This window comes from Elephantulus edwardii, unplaced genomic scaffold (assembly GCF_000299155.1).
Source record: "Elephantulus edwardii isolate Elephantulus edwardi_28Jun2011 unplaced genomic scaffold, EleEdw1.0 scaffold00138, whole genome shotgun sequence".
Taxonomy (NCBI): domain Eukaryota; kingdom Metazoa; phylum Chordata; class Mammalia; order Macroscelidea; family Macroscelididae; genus Elephantulus; species Elephantulus edwardii.
In genome coordinates, this window is record NW_006399888.1 from 2,797,934 (window position 1) to 2,816,277 (window position 18,344).

The following is an 18,344-nucleotide window of genomic DNA, read 5'->3' on the forward strand; positions in this document are numbered from 1 at the left end:
TGGGTCAGAGAAGAAAGAGATGCTAATCTGGCTTTGGCTCTGTTCCAAGTGGAAGCTTCCCTGCTCCCCCCAGTATGTTTGTAGGACCCCAAACCCCAACCAAACTCATGCTGTCAAGTCTGTGGCTTCCTTTACCCTTTAGAACAGTCCTTTGGGGTTTCCTAGGCTGTGATCATTATGGAAGAAGCTGACTCTGACATCCTTCTCCTGTGCTGTAGCTGCTGGGTTGGAAACACTGGCCTTTCGGTAAACAATAAGCTGCTTAACCATGGTGTCACTGGGGCCCCTATTTTTAGGACAGGGATTGGAAAATGCTTTTTAAAGGTTGTTGTTGTTAGGTGCCGTCGAGTCGTAGATGACTCATAATGACCCTATGAATGAAAGGCTTGAGCACTGTTCATAGAGTTTCTGGAGGCAAGCCATTTCGGAAGTGGATGCCACTCCTGCTACCAAGCTTGTTTTAATCGGGAACCTCCAGCAAACACCGTCCACCATGGGTACCCATTACCATGTTTGGCACATCACTTCCACGGTGTTCAGCATCACAGCAACCATGAGTTACCTCTGTACAGCAATGCACAGACCAGTGCTATACCACCTAGAAGAATGTTGGACAAAAAACAATTTGAACCAGGCCTGAGGGCCTCAGATTAGAATCACCTACCTTGGGTTTGGTAGCACAACTTGCTGTCCACTAGGCCAACCTAGCTCTCTCTATGTCATTGTTGTTGTTGTTGTTGTTAGGCACCATCGACAACTTATAGAAACGCTGTGAACGAAAGGCCTGAGCACTGTTCATAGAGTTTCCAGAAGCAAGCCATTTCAGAAGTGGATGCCACTCCTGCTTCCAGGCTTGTTATTTCAGTATATATTTTAGGCTTTGGGGCCATATAATCTCCAGTCCAGCTATTGCATTGTCATTATAGAAGGGAAACATAGACAGTATGTAAGTGAATTAGTGTGCTATGTTCCAGTAAAACTTTATTTATAAAAACAAGCTACTGTCCTGGCTATGGTTGGCTGACCCCTGCTCTGGGAACCAAACAATTCTATCAGGAAGACAGTGCCCTCAATTGAATGCAGACTGCAGGATTTTACAGTATTGCCTTCAACATGTTGATTGTCTTGATGGAGTCACTTTCCCCTCCTGCTTGTTTATCTGGGTAACTAGCTTTCCCCCGCTACCTAGAGCTTTGGAATTGTGCACTGGCTCACTGCTGCCAGGAGATTAGGCAAAGGATGCGTTAGCACAGCTGACGGAAATGACGAGGGCAAAGATAAACGCAGGATGTGATTCATTTTGTCCTCTCTTCTTCTCCCTCCTCAATCTAGGGTTCTGCATGTTTGTGCTGAGTCTGGTCAAGAAGCATTATCGGCTGCAGTTCTACATGGTAAGGGGGCTCTGTGTGCACGCACTGGGATTCCTGGCTTCCCGGAAGCAAGTCCTGTCCAGAAACTCGGCAGGCTGCTCCTCCTTCCTGTGATCGAATTCCAGCTCAGGCGCTCAGACTGTTCTGTGTGCATCTGGAACGTGGAGCGTGAGGAGAGAATGCCTGCTTCGTTTGGCTCCTTGCCGTCAACCTAGATCTAAGTCCTGCTACCATCTCCTAATCCTCTTACCCGCTAGAGCCCCGACAGTGGACTTCAAGTGAGGCTCAGGTGAAGCTTCAGATGTTACCCACAAATCCCCTTCCTGACACATCACTTGTGTATCAGTCAGGCTCCCTAAAGAAACCAGTAGGAAGGGCGTGTTTATATCTGTAGTCTTCTTCAGACATGCTTTCAATTCTAGAGGCTTGCATGTATGTAAACAGAAACAAATAAAATGGCTCACATGAAGGCAGACCAGAAGCCTGAAAACTCAGATGTGATTTCTGTGTTACAATCTTGAGACAGAAATCCTCCTCCTCTAAAAACCTTCAGGTTCTACTTGCAAGACCTTCAGCTGGTTGGAAGAGGCCCACCTACATTACTGACGATAATCTCTTCTACTTAGATGTCATCTGGTTGTGAATGTCAAGCACATCACAGTGGCCTCAGACGAGTATTTGACTGAACAGCCAGTTCAGCCACTTGCACCTGTGAAATGAGCCGTCACCACTTTGCACTGCTCGTTCCCTTACCTGACTTGAGGACACCTGCTCTCGGAGTGCCGTATTGAGAAAATGAAAAGGACCGAGGCTTTCAGGGCACAGCAGGGCTCACTTAGGAGTGGACCCTGCTGCGGCCTCTGGTCGAGCATGGGTGTGCGTGAGATGGGAGTGTAGGCAGGAGCCTATCAGGTTTTCCCAGAGGCCTCTTCTGTGTTTTTACTCCCAGACAGACAGGCTTAGGAGAAGGTCTTTTCCTGCCTGCTGTGCACTTTGTCCTGTTTGTCCTATTGGTTTTTCTCTGGAGCAACTTGGTAGGTGGAGCTCACTCTTGGTCATCCTTTGCAGTTCGGCTGGACCCATGTCACCTTATTGATCGTCGTGACCCAGTCGCACCTCGTCATTCACAATCTCTTTGAAGGCATGATCTGGTGAGTGAGGTGTTGGGCTTTTTCCTTATCTTTATGGATGTCTCTCATGTTCTGAGCGGGCTTCCCTCACGTCGTGCCCCGTCAGTGGCTCAAGTCACAGCAGAAGCCCCAAGAGAACTGGCTACAGTGCAGGTTGCTGACCCCGCCTCTGAGTGTCTGGGTCAGGGCCTTGGAACTTACCTTTCCTCCAAGTTTTTGGGTGATACTACTTGTCAGGGCGCACCCTGTGGGAACCACTGCTGAAGACGGAGGAGGGCAGGAGTATCTGAAGAGCCAAAGTCAGTGCTGGTGGATGAGAACAAATTTGAAAACGTAGAGCTCTCTGGTGGCCTAGTGGTAAGAAGCTGCACTGCAATCTCAGAGGCACGCAGTTTGAGGCCACCAGCTGCTCCGTGAGAGAAGGATGGGCAATCTCCTCCTGTGTTAGTTATTAACTTCCTCTGAAAACCTGCTGGAGGATCAGCTATGAGTTGGTTCTGATTCTATGATACACAACAACAACAACAACAACAACAACAATTTATTAAAATTTCCTGGAAAGATGTAAATGCCTGAATTTGACAGAGAAGTGTAATCCATAGCTGGGAAAGGAACCTGGACCAGATGGGCTGAGAGTTGGGAGTTGGGTCTCATCTAACCTTTAGTTTCCAAACCAGCAAGCACGTTGTTGCTATTTATTGTGAGATGCCGTTGGGTTGACTGCAACTCATGGTGACTCTGAACAAGAGATTTGCACTTGTCCTGTGCCAGCCTCATGAAAACCAGCAAGCATAGGGAGTAAAAAAACATGAATGAGAAATAGATTCTTTTTGATTATAAAGAAATCAGTTAAAATTAAATATTAGCTAATTGAATGTCAAAAGAATTCTGTTGCTGCTATGTACTGTGGAATCAGAACCAGCTCACTGTCGACCCTCGAGCAGATTTTCAGAGGCAGTAGAGGGCACAGGAGGAGACGGCCCATCTCTCCTCCGGGGAGTGGCTGGTGCGTTCATATCGTGTGTTTTCGGGTTGGCGCCTTGATCCCTTACCACTGAGTCTCCAGAGGACCATGACTGAGTCGTCTGTTGGAGAAATGCCAGAGCAGGTTCAGCAGGAAATCTGAGCATTAATAGAAATCGGCAGAATGACTGAAGAAGCTGGTGATAGCAGAACTTCAGACTAGCTTGAACTGGTTCATTCATGACTGAAAAGCAGAACAGGAAACAGATCTGAACTTTAATGATGTGACAGATCTGGAATGAGAAAAATGCTGGCTGGAGCCCTGGAATGGGAGACCAGGAAGAGCTGTAAACAACACGATTCACAGAAAGAGTTCTGTAGAATTATGGCCCTTAACTACTAGAAGAAAAATTAGAAATTATTAGATTAGAAAAAAAAATTAGAAAAGTGGTTACTTTTGACACTGATATTTTCTATATTGATGGGTTAAGAAAAAAAGTGGGAAAATTCTTCTTCACTATTATGATGTATTTGTCTGTATTATTTCATGGACTGGCCTGGTGGGTTATGAGTTGTGCTCCTACCCCAGAGGCACAGAGTTCAAACCCACCAGTTGCTCCACAGGAGAAAGCTGAGCATCTTCCTCCTATGTGTGTTACAGCGTCTGAAAACCCGCTGGAGGGTCAGCTATGAGTTGGTTCTGACTTGATGGCAGTGAACAACTTATTACTTGATGAGGAGCTCTGACATAGTGCATTACACGCTGTACTGCCGTGAGAGGCTGTGTGAATCCACCAGCCCCTCTGAGGGAGGAGGATGGGCAGCCGTCTTCTATAAAGATTTACAGTCTTGGAAACCCGAGGGAGTGTTGGTGTAAGTCCGAACATCCTGCTCGCAGTGGATTTGGTTTGCATTACTTTATAATGAGAAAAGAACAGTGATGCTTGGAGAAGTCAGCTCCATTTCTTTATTTGGTAGTCACTCAGCAGTGACTATTGCACTTTACGTCCTAGGTGCTAAGTGTGGCTAACTTGGCATTTTAGTTAGGGCAGAGTGGTAAGATCTATAGGCTTTCCAAGACTGTAACCTTCTGGAGGGAAGCTCTGGTGGCCTAGTGGCAAGAAGCTGAGCTGCAATCCCAAAGGCACATGGTTCAAATCCACCAGCTGCTCTGTGGGTGAATGATGGGCAGTTTCCTCCTGTGCAGTTAACTGCCTCTGAAAACCTGCTGGAAGGAAGGTCAGCTGTAAGTAGGTTTCGACTTGACAATGCACAACCACCACCACCACCCCCTTCTGGAAGCAAAGAGCCACATCTTTCTCCTGTGGAGCTGCTGATGAGTTTGAACCGCTGACATTTCAGTTAGCGGCTAGCTGCTCAAGTTCTCTGCCATCCCCTTGGGATACAGCCCCTTCATGGGTCGTTTTGATATTAGCCTCATATAGCCCTATGTCTTGGACTTTTTTTTTTTTTTTAAATTTTTTTTCGTGTGTGTGTGTGTGTGTGTGTGTGTGTGTGTGTGTGTGTCTGTACACACCGTCAAATCGGGTCTGACTGGTACAGGAGGAGATTGTTCCTCCTTTTCCAGCAACACATCTGGTGGATTCAAACAGCTTACCTCTGGGATTGCAGTGCAGCCTCTTGCCACTAGGCTGCCAGAGCTCGCCTGTCTTGGACTTTAGTGGAATAATATCTGCGTAGAGTTTATTTTGGCTCTTTTTCCCAGGTTCATCGTCCCCATTTCCTGTGTCATCTGCAATGACATCATGGCCTATATGTTTGGATTCTTTTTTGGTCGGACCCCACTCATCAAGGTGAGAGGATTATTCTAGAAGAAGGTGTTCTGGTCAGGGGTGGTTGGTGTTTCCAATACCAGTAGATCAGCTTGGGAGGCAAAGAGGCCAGCTAGCTGGTGTGGATTGTGGTCGTGTGTTTGTCTTCCTGGGGAAAAGCTGGCCCCGGAGAGCTCATCATTCGTTAATTTTAAGAGAAAAGCCAAAGGAAAACATTGACAATTCAGAAATAAAAATTGTAATGAAGATACATTTTGAGATTGTATAAGGCACACTGTTTGCGGCTTTTGATCAGATGTCATTGCTGTCATTGAAGGAATATACTCCTTTTTAACTATATTAAGTATACTTAATACATGTTGGTGTTGTGTACTGTCAAGTCAGAGCTGACTCGTAGCTGACTCTCCAGCAGGTTTTCAGAGGTAGAAAATTGCACGGGCGGAAATTGCCCCCTTCCTAAGAGCAACTGCTAGATTTGAACCTGTGCCTTTGGGTTGGGCATGAGGTTCTTTACCGTTGAGCCACGAGAATTTCCTATATTTAATATATAAATAGCCATTATTTGCCAAAATAGGTATTAAATAAGGCATGCAGTTTGAATCCACCAGCTGCTCCATGGGAGAAAGATGGGCAGTCTCCTCCCGTGTGATTAAACTGCCTCTGAAACCTCGCAGGAAGCTTGGCTGTCAGTTGGTTTTGACTCGAATGTGTACAACAGCACAGATATTAAATACATAAAAACCTAGTGAAGCCATAGGACCAATCAAAACATGAAGGAAACGGGTATTAAGAGGACGAAGAAGTCAGCCTGAGGAAATTTTGGATGGTGAGGGGTGTGACAGAAGGGAGTTTTTGTAATAGAGGTGTTCAGAAATAATAACAGTGTCTAGAGCCAGAGTTAGGAGGCCACCTTTGCTCAGGACTTGCTCTCTGTCCCACAGCTCTCGCCGAAGAAGACCTGGGAAGGCTTCATTGGGGGCTTCTTTGCCACCGTGGTGTTTGGTCTGCTGGTAGGTGGAGGTTTCTGGCTGGCTGGGAGAGCGGATGGAGACCTCAAACCCACTGTCCACTGTTCAGGCTAGAGAGTGTTTCCCAAGCTCAGGAAGTCGGTCCTGCTGAGTGAGAAAGGGTCAAGCATGGCGTGCCATCACCTCTAGGGACAGTGCTGGCTGGCCTTGCCAGTCAGCTTTCACAGTGGAACTGGGTTGGGGGGGGAACAGGCGCTGCACCCCTCATGGCCTCCCTGACACCTCGGTGGGCGTGGCAACAGCTGCCAGTGCTCCTGTCCAGGTGTTTGATGTGTCAGGGGCGGGGAAGGAGTTCAGGTGGAGGTGGAATGTACCACTTCAACACAGGCTTCCCCACGTCTGTGGCTGGAGGTAGATGGTTTTCAGCTGTACCAGCAACCACTCCTGGTCCTCATGCTGGTCTCTCCTTCCTCAGGGGTGTCTGGGTGCCCTCTAGTACTGACCTGTCCACTTTCAGCCTTCTTTCCCTACTTCAGCTGTCTGCTTCTCAGTATCCCACAACCCCCCGCCCTCCGTTTATCATTAGGCTGTAAGATCCTGCGGGAAATGGCACTATAGCTCCACTCAGATGGGGAGAAGCTGCTGATAATTCCTTGTCCAAATCCCTTTAGTTATTTTCTAAATTCTTTTAGGAGCCAGACATGTTAAGAAAATATGTGTGTTTTATGGCCTGTGGTGGCCTCAGTAGGCCATGCACAACCTTTTGGTTTTGTATTTGAATTGCATTAAAATAACATACGTAGTAGGACGTGAGCCTCTTCGTTTAACATAAGCTGGCCAGGTTCTTGGCAGTGAGAGGAGCACCCCAGGCCCCGTGTCTGCCTGCTGCCAGCTGGGTGGCTCGAACCCGCTCATCTGTTTTTCCTCCCCAGCTGTCCTATGTGATGTCCGGGTACAGATGCTTCGTCTGCCCCGTGGAGTACAACAATGACACCAACAGCTTCACCGTGGACTGCGAGCCCTCAGATCTGTTTCGCCTGCAGGAGTACAACATTCCTGGAGTTATCCAGTCGGTCATCGGCTGGGTACGTCGATGAGATGTGTACAGCCTCGGGTCCCCCTCTCCAGAGTGACTAGAAAGCACGTGACCCTTTCCCAAACAAAACCCCAGACACCTTTCTTCTCTCCCAAAGCTTTAAGATCTAGAGTGACAGGTAATTGTGTAAACCAGTATGAGGGTAGGAAGAGGCCTTTGCTCCACCTCAGCTCATCCAGACCACTGCTCCTCAGCGTGCGCTGTGATAGTGGGCCCCCAGGGGTCCCGGAATCCTGGCTGGAGGTCTGCAAAGACAGTTCTGGTGCTTCTGTTCTAGTGCCGTGACAGTCTCTGCTGCTTCCACTTTGTTGGCATTTGCTGTGATGGGGCAAAAGCTGTGGTAGCTGGTGACCTCTTATCACGCATGAAGGCTGTGGCCCCAGAATGTGCGCAAGTCGCCGATTCTCCACATTGTGCGCTTGCATCAAATGAGACCTCATTTCACTTCACATGGTTGATGAAGAATTTTCTAAGTCTTGGCCCGAGCACACACATCTTCCTGTTCCCTGTGATGAAGCGAGAGCATGCAGGAAGTGAAGTGGAAAGGTGGCTGCCGCAGGTCCACGCTTTGCCCCACGGGAAGGCGCTTGTGTGGTGCTTGGCATTGTGAGCTGAACTGGCATCTTTTCTCCAGAAACATCCTTTTTACTTGAAAAGAACTGACAGACTCCTGCTATTCAGACGTGGGTATCTTGCAGAATAGTGTGAGCCTGTCAGTGCTCGGAAACAACTGACAGAAATTGTCATCCGTCACAGATTTGGCTTCCAAATGAAGACAATAATTAAAAAAAAAGCATTGTGTATCTGCTGCTGTGAACTTGACACCTTCCTAATATGTAGACTTTACTAATGAGCTCTGTGGGGGTGATGGTGATTCCACCCCCCTTTTTACATTATGCAGTCTGATGTGTATGCATTTGGGAGTTTTATATAACTCAGTGAATTAGCATGGTAATAGTCAGTCATGCATCTGTACAAGACCTGTTCACTGCTTAAAAAATAGTCCAGATGAATTTCACACAGCAGGGCAAGAAAACGTTATTGATAGGGTTTCAGATTCTGTGTGGCTCCTACATACAGCTTGTCATGTTCTAGTAGACCAAAGACGAATAGCTCAAACTATCTGAAAAAAACTTCCAAGATACTTTTTTCAACTACATGGTTATGTGTATAAAGCTGGCTTTTCTATAACCAAAGTAATGTATCAATCACAGAGACTGAATGGAGAACATCTTAATTTTCTTATGTCTTCAATGAAGCCAAACATAAGAGACTTTAAAAAAAAAACACAGAGGTGGTGATGGAACCTACAGTTCTCATTTGTGTGCATGTCAAAATACAGTTAGTTTTGTAAGTGATTTATGCTAACAAGTAGTAAGGCTGGGCTTGTGGGGATCTGACTTTGACCTTGTCATCTTTTTTCAGAGAACAGTCCAGATGTACCCCTTCCAGATTCACAGCATCGCCCTCTCCACCTTCGCTTCCCTCATCGGCCCTTTTGGAGGTTTCTTCGCAAGTGGATTCAAACGCGCCTTTAAAATCAAGGTAGGAGAACCCCTCGCACTGTCCCTGCCGTCGTGTCTCAGCCAGTCTCCTCCCCATCTCACTTCCTCACCTTCACTCCTCTCCAGCCTTTCCCACCAGGTTCCCTTACCTATCACTCTCTTCAAATACTGATTACTAATGTGCATTCTTCTTGGCCCGTGCACTGAATTTTGGCAAATTAAATAAAAATAGATTATTTCCAAGAAAATTCTGTGGCCGGTCTCTTATTAACGTAGCTTCTTCGAAAGAGAATCGAACTTTTTAAAAGGTGCTGTGCTATTTAATAGCCACAGCATTTGATTCAATGTTTAATTCTCACTCCTTGCTGACCTCAGCTCTTCAGGACAGAAACTGGCCATTGAGGTGGGGCCATTAGGCATTTTTTTGGCCGAGTCCAGGCTCATCACTCCTTCCCTGCCTCCAATAGGACTTTGCCAATACCATTCCTGGCCACGGAGGCATCATGGACCGCTTCGACTGCCAGTACCTCATGGCCACCTTTGTCAACGTGTACATTGCCAGTTTTATCAGGTATGGTGCTTTTTGATCTGAGCTGAGTGGGTGGACTTTTGAAGCCTGGTGAAATGAAATAGAATTTAGCTACGTCACTCATGTAAGGAGATGGCTTGACAGAGTGCCCGCAGCAGTGGGCTTCGTAGAGTAGAGATTGTGACACAGGTGTAGGGACAGGACAGGGTTCTGTTCTGTCGCTCAAAGGGTCGCTGTTGCCCGTAGTCGATTTGACAGCACTTAAGAACAAGTTCAGGTGGAAAGTACTGCAGATAGGAATGGAGTTTTCAGTTGTGACTTTTGTGGGTTCTCCAGCCCCACTGCTCTGCGTTAGTTTGGATGAGCCAATTGTCAGAGCAGCCACTTGGCTAAGCAGGCCCTGGAAGGAGCTGTGCGTCAGCTCACGGCTGTGTTGTCCCATTATCTTCCAGGGGTCCTAACCCCAGCAAGCTGATTCAGCAGTTCTTGACCCTGCGGCCAGATCAGCAGCTCCACATCTTCAACACGCTCAAGTCTCACCTGACTGACAAGGGCGTGCTGACAGCCGGCACGGAGGACGAGTAGGGGCCACCCCGGCCAGGAGAGCAGACGCAGGACCGAGCGAAGGGCAGGCCTCGGGCAAGCCCAGCCCGCGTGCGGCTTAGAAGATGACAAGCCTTCAACTCACTACTTTCTCCTTTTCTTTTGGGTAGATTCCCCCCTCCCCCCATTGTGAGATTTTAAAAGAAAATCTGTATATAGATTCTTTGTGTTTATGACTGGGATTGTAAGTAAACTATAGCTTTAAGTTGGAAATAAGTCACAGGTTTAAACCCATTTGGGTTTTTGAAACAGAAGTATTTTAATAATTTGGAAGGCAGGGTCACTGCAGCTTGAGCGTGGCTGCTGGACGGTCTGAGCCCCTGTTGAGTGGACTTGTGTCTGGACTTCATCACAGAGCAGCGAGCGTGTCTACCAGGCTCTGGGAACCTGGGTCCTCTTCTCCAGAACTGCCGGCTGCACCGAGGGGGCCTGGCTCCGGGATCGTCGCTGCACTGGAGAGCTGTCATCTGAGCACGACTCCGGCCATCCTCCCTATGGGCTCTCAGAGGAGAACTGCCTCGTGCTGGGCTGAAGGGACGCAGGCTTATTAGTCATAGAAGTGTTTTTCTCTGCACCCAAAGCCTGCAGGATTGAAGCTTGGCTTTGTAATGGGGTTACAAAAATGGGCTTACTTCATCACAGACTGAAAGGTTTTAGTTTTTAATTTTTTTTTTTAAAAAGAAAGCATGAGAGATTATTTATAAATAGTTTGGGGAGGGGGCGTGGAACAAAACCACACTGTAGTATTTCAGACGTCTGCAGTAGAATGTATTGTAACTGAGCCCTTTTCGTGCGCAGGTTTTAGGCTCCAGTGTTCCTAGAGGGCAGGCCAGCTGTGTCTTTTCAGGGATGTTGCTGTAGACCCACTGCTGCTGAATCTTTTCCCGGGCTTCGTCACTAGGCCGGGAACAAGAGGCTTTTGCTTTTAGTTATTCCTGCATCCATGGCCACCACCCACGCAGCTGCTGTGTCGTGTGTGTGTAACTACTCTTAACAGTGAGCGTGTCTTGTGGCTGTGCGTGTGTTTTACAAATCACCTATTTCTTCAGTGATCGTAGTTGTGCCATGACTTCACTGAAACCACAGTGTCCTGCTTTTTAAAACTATGGAAAACCTAACCGACTAGAGGTTTGACTCTTCTGAAGATTAAATGCATACTTTTTATATAATGTGACCAGTTTAAATGTACTTTGTATTTTACGGGGAGACTTTTTTTTTTTATAAACTGTGACTTTTTTGTTATTTCCTGCAACACAGGAACGTGATTTTCTTGGGGAAGACACAGTCATTAGAGCTGTAAGCATTTGACTACAGCTTCCGTATGCCAGGTGATCCCATGCCATGATGATTCCCATTGCCCAGTGAGGGTGTGATGATTGGCTTCAGCACCCGGTCTGTTGGCTGTGTGTGTTTGTGTTTTTCTTTTTAAAACATCAGCTTTTCTGGCTCTCTTTGCGCCCACAGTCCAGATCACTGAAGGGCCCTGGCGCTGTCAGACCCCAGGCGCCTCACTGTGTAACATCCACAGCCTTGCAATGTGAAGCCACTCCTTTCTTCTTCGCTTTTGCTTCCATTTCAGTTGAATGGCTTTTCTTTCTCGGGTCCAAGACCCTCCATGAAAACAAAGCATACGATCCCGAGGGGTTGTAGTCCTGGCCCGGTGACCCTGGGCAGGACCCCTTGCTCTCTGGCTCCTCATTTTCTGATCCCACGTTTCTGTGATTCCGATGGAGCAGGTTCTTGGTGGTGGAGGAAAGTGCTGGGCAGCGAGTCCTGCCTGAGTGCCAAAAAACCCAAGTACTCTCAGGCCTTTCCTAAACGCGTGTCTTTGAAAAGGTCAGTATTTCAGCAACAGAACCTAAACCAGGAAGATGGTTAGTAACAAAGCAGGCATTTCCTAACAGATCATCAAGCCGGATGGTACACACTTTGTATGTCCCCTGTTGCTCCGTGCAGACTCCAGGTAGGGAGCTGAGATGTATTATCTTCTGAGCTGAAGTTGAATTATCTTCTGATTTTCCTACATGGTTCCTTGTGAAAGCCAGCGAATTTCCTACTCTCTTAGCCAGAACGCTGGCCCCCTATATCTCTATAGCACATTATTCTTTCTCTCAAAAAACACTCAAGTTTGTTGCAGCTGAGTTGGAACCAACTCATAGCTGACCCTCCAGTGGGTTTTCCAAGGCTGTAAATCATACTTGGGGAGATTTCCCCTCTTTCTTTCTCCCTCAAAGGCAGTGTTGAATTGGAACAGTCAGCGAGGTGCAGCCTCTCAGTGAGCAGTGCCGTGCCTTATGGACTGTGCCAGCAGGGAGGAGGCTCCTGTAAAGATCCCAGCCTCAGCAGGCCTGGGGAGGGCCAGTGTGGGCTGGAGGGTACTCCCCTGCATCAGGCCCAGGGGGAGACTCAGCAGTAACCTGCGGTACGCAGACAGCACAACCTTGCTGGCTGAAAGTGGGCAGGACCTGAAGCACTTGTTTGACGCTAACCCGGTTGCTGAGTTCTCCAGAGCATGAATGTAACGACTCCTTGAGTCCTGATCTTCAGAATGCTCTTGAGTTCCTGGAGACTCGAGTTGACAGAAGTGGGCAGAGGGCGGAGGTGAATGACTCAGGATCCAGGGTGCCACTGTCGAGTAGAGAGCAGTTGCGTTTCTCACGTGAAGTCTTCTCTGGTGGATTCTCAGGGGAGCCAGGTTTTTCAGCCCTGCGCGCTGTGGTCCATCATTGGCCAGATCTCTTCTATTTGAGAGATACCTAGGTGCTGCTGGGTTCTAGCTGTAGAGATGAAGAGGAGGGCTCAAGAGGGGACAGTGTTGAGGTGACTGCCGTGGGCACGTCACAGGGCGTGAGACACAGAACGACTACTCCTGTCGGGTCTCCGATGAGGTGGTAATTCTTAGGCAGAACCTCACAGATTTAAAAAAAATAACCAAACCAAACCAAACCAACTACTTCTTTTCTCCTTATCATCGTCCACACCGTTGCCCAACTTGCAGGTTTTAAAGAGATCAAGCGCTCCCACTTTCTGACTCAGTTTACCCTGTTTAGTGGGAGCTGGGGTTTGGACCCAGTGATGACGAAGGAATCTCAAGAGCTCTTCTAAAACCACCCTGTCTTGGTCTTGGTTTCTCCCCATCCACATCCCCCCACAGAAAGAGGCCCATTCTCGGTAAGGATCTCCGTTCCTGCTGTGGCCTGTGTCTTGTGTTTCCTTTTGGAAATGCCCTCACCCATTCCTTTCTTGCCCTGGCCCGCCCTGCACCCCCCCAACCTGGCCAGCAGGCACCCCGCTCACTTGGGCTCTGGGGTTGGAGGCTGTTCTGGGGCTGCCTCTTTACTAAGCAAGGCTTTCTATTACCTGCTTGTATGGGGACCATGTTTTCCTCAGCAGACAGCCTTAGGAGGGACAGTGTGGGGGTATAGTGTGGACACTGATACGTGTGTGGGGAGGTTTAGCACATGTGGATGATTTTGCTAGTAGAGGGTACAAAATGTGAAGATGAAGGTTTCCTGGCTGGCAATTTGCACATCTGTTGGCTATTTGAAGACTGTGTCCCCTCTGCCACCAAATGCCAATCTTCTGAGGCCCCTTCTCTATTCTTGACTTAGAGACCTTTTAGCAGTCTTATAGTAACAGTTGCAATAATAATGCTTAATAGGTGCTCGGTACAGTACTCAGTGTTTATAGAATTACCTTTTTTTAATCCAGAAAACAGTCTTTGATTGAATGCTATCCTCCCATTTTATGGATAAGGAAACAGGCATCTTGATTAAGGCCGAGAACAGCAGTCAAGAAAGTGGACTCTGGGCCCCGATAGCCCTGGATTTTCGTCCTGCCTTGCCGCTCACTAGCCATTTAACCCCTGTGGGTTACTCAGCAGCTCTGAGCCTCTGATTCTGACCCAGTTGAGTCTGATAGAGTTGCTGCTGTCGTTGGATTACTGTAAGGATTTAATGATAGAATGCCTGTGAACCTTAAGACTAGCGTCTGACACATAGCATTCAGTAAAAAAGAGTGGTTACTCTGGTTCAGCTGTTCAGAGCTGGGCATCAGACTCATTCATTTCAGTTCAACTCCCTGCTGAAGTTTTGCCTTTCTGCTTGAGATATACTGAGTTAGAATCTACTTTTTAAACAGATCCCTAGGTCATTCTTACATATACTGGATAGGATGTGAAAAAAAAAATCTTTTAAAATACCTGTTAGTTTGCTGAGTGGAGAATGAGGGGAGCTGCGAATGTATGCGTGTGTGAGGGGAGACAGACAAGATCTCTGGGGCTCCATGCAGCTCACAGGTTAAGATGTTAAGATGTAGATACTGACTCAGTAGTACTGATACAGAAAGGCAGACTTGCCAGTGAGAGATTGAACTGGTGATGAACCCGTTGGAAGCCCTCGTTCAGAGAACTTCTTGTATTCCTGGTGGGAATTGTTTGCATGAGAATCTTGCCCACTCTTTGTTGCCCCAGATCTGGGCCCCTCGTGGGGAAGGAGACCTTCCCTGTTGCCCTGGGATACTCCTGTTCTGTGCATGGGGAAGGCCTGTTGGTGACCGTTTCTGGTCTCCCCTGCTTCCTTGGCCAAGGGCTGTGCTCTGCACACAGCGACATAGCTCAGGGCTGGTGGCACTTCTGTGTGCCTGAACATGCCAGGAGCAGAAGAGAATGGGGCAGGGGATGCCGCCTCAGCAAAGCTTGACCTCCCGCCGTTCCCTCTCATTGTACTCCTCTGTAGCCTTGAACTTCCTTCTTTGTTGAAAGGATTAGCAGGCTGAAGCAGATGATAACTGACCACTGATGTGGGGCGTTTGTGCTGGATTCTCAGCTGACCAAGGGCCAGATGGGACGCTGATGAACGTGACTGGACAGAGTGACTTTTTTAAAACTTGTTTTCTCAGTGGAGATTGATGGAGTGAGTTAATGAGTGTGTGTGTGTATGTGTGTGTGTGTGTGTGTGTGTGTGTCTGGTGTGGACTCTTCACTTTGAAGGAGTGGTATTGCCTAACAGGACACAGGATATTCTCAAGTTGGTAAAACAATAATGTAGAAATACCAACTTGGCTGTAGATTATCTCCTGGGCATTAGTGGGCAATGAAGACCAGATCCCGAGGGTTCATTGCTGGTGTTTAAATCATGATGTCTGTGCTTTGGTAGGTGCATTCTCGACTGGCTTGACTGAGGGCAAGTTGGCTGTGGAGCATTTAATGAGACTGATGGGTCCTGGGGGAGTGGTGTAGCCTTCTGGGACTTCATGCCTGGCCGGATGCAGGAGCCCTCAAAGTTCCTTCTAATGGGCCCTTCAGAGAGGACTACCAGCAGGCCCTCACTGTCCACTGCTCTTGGTAGCTTTCTGTCCACAGAGAAAAAGGCTCTGAACTGGAGGTTTGTGACTCGGTTCAGGGCTCACGATGCCCATCCAATGGTCTCCTGGAGGCTTGAGCAGGAACTCTTTGCTGCTCCGTACAACTTCCCTATGAATAGTGCCCAGAAGCTGTAGCCGCCTCCCGATTCTGCCCTTAGCTGATGGTGTTTGCTGATGCCATCCTCATTGGCTCTGTCCTTGGCTGCAGGAGTCAAGTTCATGCCCTGGGTTTGCATGAAGGCCCACGGGAGCAGAAGAGGAGTTAAGACTTTTCGCAGGCAGAATGTGAATCCTTGTTCTGCAGAGGGTTTCCACATGCTGTTACGTCCTCTCTCCATACAGCATGGCCTGGAGTTTCGTCTTCTCCGCTGCTTTTCATCTTGCTGGGTGCGCGAGGACTGACTACAGACTCAGAGCTCTGGAGTTGACGCTGCTACCAAGTTTTACTTTTTACTGATGTTTTATACCTTCCAAAACAGGAGACCAAAGTAGTAGATGGGAGTGTGTGTAAGAGGCGCTTCTGTGGTGGCATCTGAGGAGACCAGATGTTCGAGTGGATTGGGCCCAGCTGTCGCCTCCTTAATTCTGTCCCCTGCTGAGGATCTCTTCAAAGTGAAATGTAGCGATGGACTTCTCCTCCCCTTGTCCGAGTTCCAGGTGGTCATGTAGACACGTCCCTGCCAAGGTCTGTGGTGACCGAGCCCTGCCCCTCTGTGATGGGGCAAAGCCCTCTCCACCACGTGTTGGCGTCTAGGCGTCCCCTCCATGCTGGGTGGCCATGGTGGAAATACCTTGCCCTATAGGTCTGGTGTGAATATTGGACACGGGGCCCCGAGGCAGCTCCGGTGTGTGTGTGTGTGTGTGTGTGCGCACAGGGCAGCGTCCCTTAGGGCCTCCCCACTAGTGTGACCCCAAGTACTCTGCTGTGCTGCTCCCCGTGGAGTGCTCACTAAACGACCTTTCTGTGCACTGCGTGACCAGTGTTGAACAGTTCGTGTAGATTCTGTGTAAATGCACTGTCAGAACATGGTGTATTGTACATTGGAAAATATTTACCTTATTTATATAACTGAGTGTTGCTATCATACAAATAAACATTAAATTGTCCTTCGTGTGTGGATTTTGGTTAGAGTAAGAATGCCTCTGGGGATCTAGGTACCAGGACTTGGTGGAAGGGTGGGGCCAGAGGTCACATTCTTCCTTGACCTTCACACCCCCCCTCCTGCTCCCCCCGTCCCTGCTTGTCCATCCTCGGTCTTCTTGCTGGGATCACTTCTGTTTGGCTCTTAGACTGTGGCCTTCTGTCCAAAGCGCCCCGTCCTCCCTTCTCTCCCTGGGGAGTTCTCATCTGTTCTCAGGGCTGAGTCACTGTTACTTGGACAATCCTCAGGTCTGTGTCTCCAGCCAAAAATGGGCTGCCTGCTAGGCCTCTTCATGTGGGTCTGTAGCTGCTTAAGATACTATGTGAGGAAAAATTTGCCCTTTTCACAATGACCAAGCCCTCCCCCTCCTGTTCTCCCATTCAAATACCAGTTCCCATTGGGCTGGATGCTCTGGCCTCCCAGGATTTCTGCCTTGCCTCCCAGCTGTCCCCTTGAGGCCGACTGCCTCTCTGCAGTTCCACATTTCTCCTATGAGCTGGGCAAGCTCTCTCAGACCTCACTTTCCTGAGTGAGGACTTAGGTGAAGGCTAGAGATAGGCTCATAAATCTTGTGGAGGGACAGTGTAAGAGAGGAAGACCCTGGATGAGATGGATTGACTCAGTGACTAGGGAAATGGGGGTAGGTGTATCACAGACAATGAAATTGGCCTAAGATAGAGCAGGTTTCAGAGCTGTTGTACATAGGGTCACTGTGAGTTGTGGGCAACTTGATGGCACATAACAACAAAGACCCTAATGAGCCTGCTGACACCTCCCCACCCTCAGGGCTGTCCCTGTCAGAGCCACATTTGGTGTCATGCGTCACCCCAGGTCCCTTCTCTCCTGGCCTGAGTACGTATTGTCTTCCAGGCTGATCCCCCCACCCCGCTGTGTACCGTCAAATCAGATCTGAGTGGCCCTGAAGGAGATTGCCCCTCCTTCTCCAGCAGAGCATCTGGTGTGTGCATCGAACTGTGTGCCTTCAGGATTGCAGCACAGCTTCTTGCCACTAGGTCACCAGAGCTCCCTTCAGAGCTGATTTCTCTCTCTCCTAGTTCTCCCTCAGCCCAGGGAGCTCTGACTTCCCTTGCAAGGCTCCAGCAGCAGCACAACTCTGGGAGGCCTTCTGTCACCCACACTGTGTGCTTCCTGTCCAGAAGTCTCTGCTTGTGACCGTGACCCAGTGGGAGGGCGGAGGACATACGGCAATGACTGGGGGCACCAGCCCAGCCCCGCCTGGACTACTGCCTCAGACTTGTGGGACCTTTTCAGTTGCCTTTTTGGGACAAGACACTGTCTTTCTTATTCATTGAGACCCTCATGGTGGAATGTTCTGAAATGAATTGCTTCCCAACACTCATACAAAAATTATCACTTTCACAAGTCCAATAACAGAGCTCTGATGGCTTAAGGAATTGATTGTGCTGCCCGTTGAAAAGTATGCGATTCAAATCCGCCAGCTGCTCTGTGTTAGAAAGATGGACAGTTTCCTCCTGTGTGATTTACTGCCTCTGAAACCCTGCAGAAGGGTCAGCTATGGGTTGCTTCCTACTTGGCCATACTTAACATGTCCAGTAAAATCTAATGCCAGGCTGTGTGTTTCCAGGGTTGATGGAAGCCCGACATGCACATTAGTCACTGCCCCCAGCTGCCTCCCTCCCTCCCGCACCAGCAGATGGAGAGCAGCGGAGCTGTCAGATCACTGGTCCATCTGTTGAAGTCCCCTCACCCAGGCCTGCGTGGGGCATCATGGGGTCTGGCTCTCTGATCATTCCTCTCACTCTACTGCTTGTCTAGGTCTGTTGGAGGCTTTGATACCAGAAGTACCCGATCCTGCATTTGGAGGTGCCATCTGACTCTTCACTCCCAGCCAATCTCTGA

General features: G+C 48.6%; 1 protein-coding gene across 1 annotated transcript in view; it reads left to right on the forward strand.

Annotated features, from left to right (window-relative positions):
- CDS2 (CDP-diacylglycerol synthase (phosphatidate cytidylyltransferase) 2) overlaps positions 1–10,063 on the forward strand; it is a 51,512-nt gene extending 41,449 nt beyond the window's left edge. Inside the window, exons 6-13 of the mRNA XM_006894228.1 lie at positions 1,333–1,391; positions 2,439–2,521; positions 5,190–5,277; positions 6,198–6,266; positions 7,157–7,309; positions 8,746–8,865; positions 9,293–9,396; positions 9,807–10,063. Coding sequence (XP_006894290.1) covers positions 1,333–1,391; positions 2,439–2,521; positions 5,190–5,277; positions 6,198–6,266; positions 7,157–7,309; positions 8,746–8,865; positions 9,293–9,396; positions 9,807–9,939 — 809 coding nt within the window. The 3' untranslated portion in view covers positions 9,940–10,063. The remainder of the gene's footprint in view (positions 1–1,332; positions 1,392–2,438; positions 2,522–5,189; positions 5,278–6,197; positions 6,267–7,156; positions 7,310–8,745; positions 8,866–9,292; positions 9,397–9,806) is intronic.
- Positions 10,064–18,344: the final 8,281 nt, after the last annotated feature.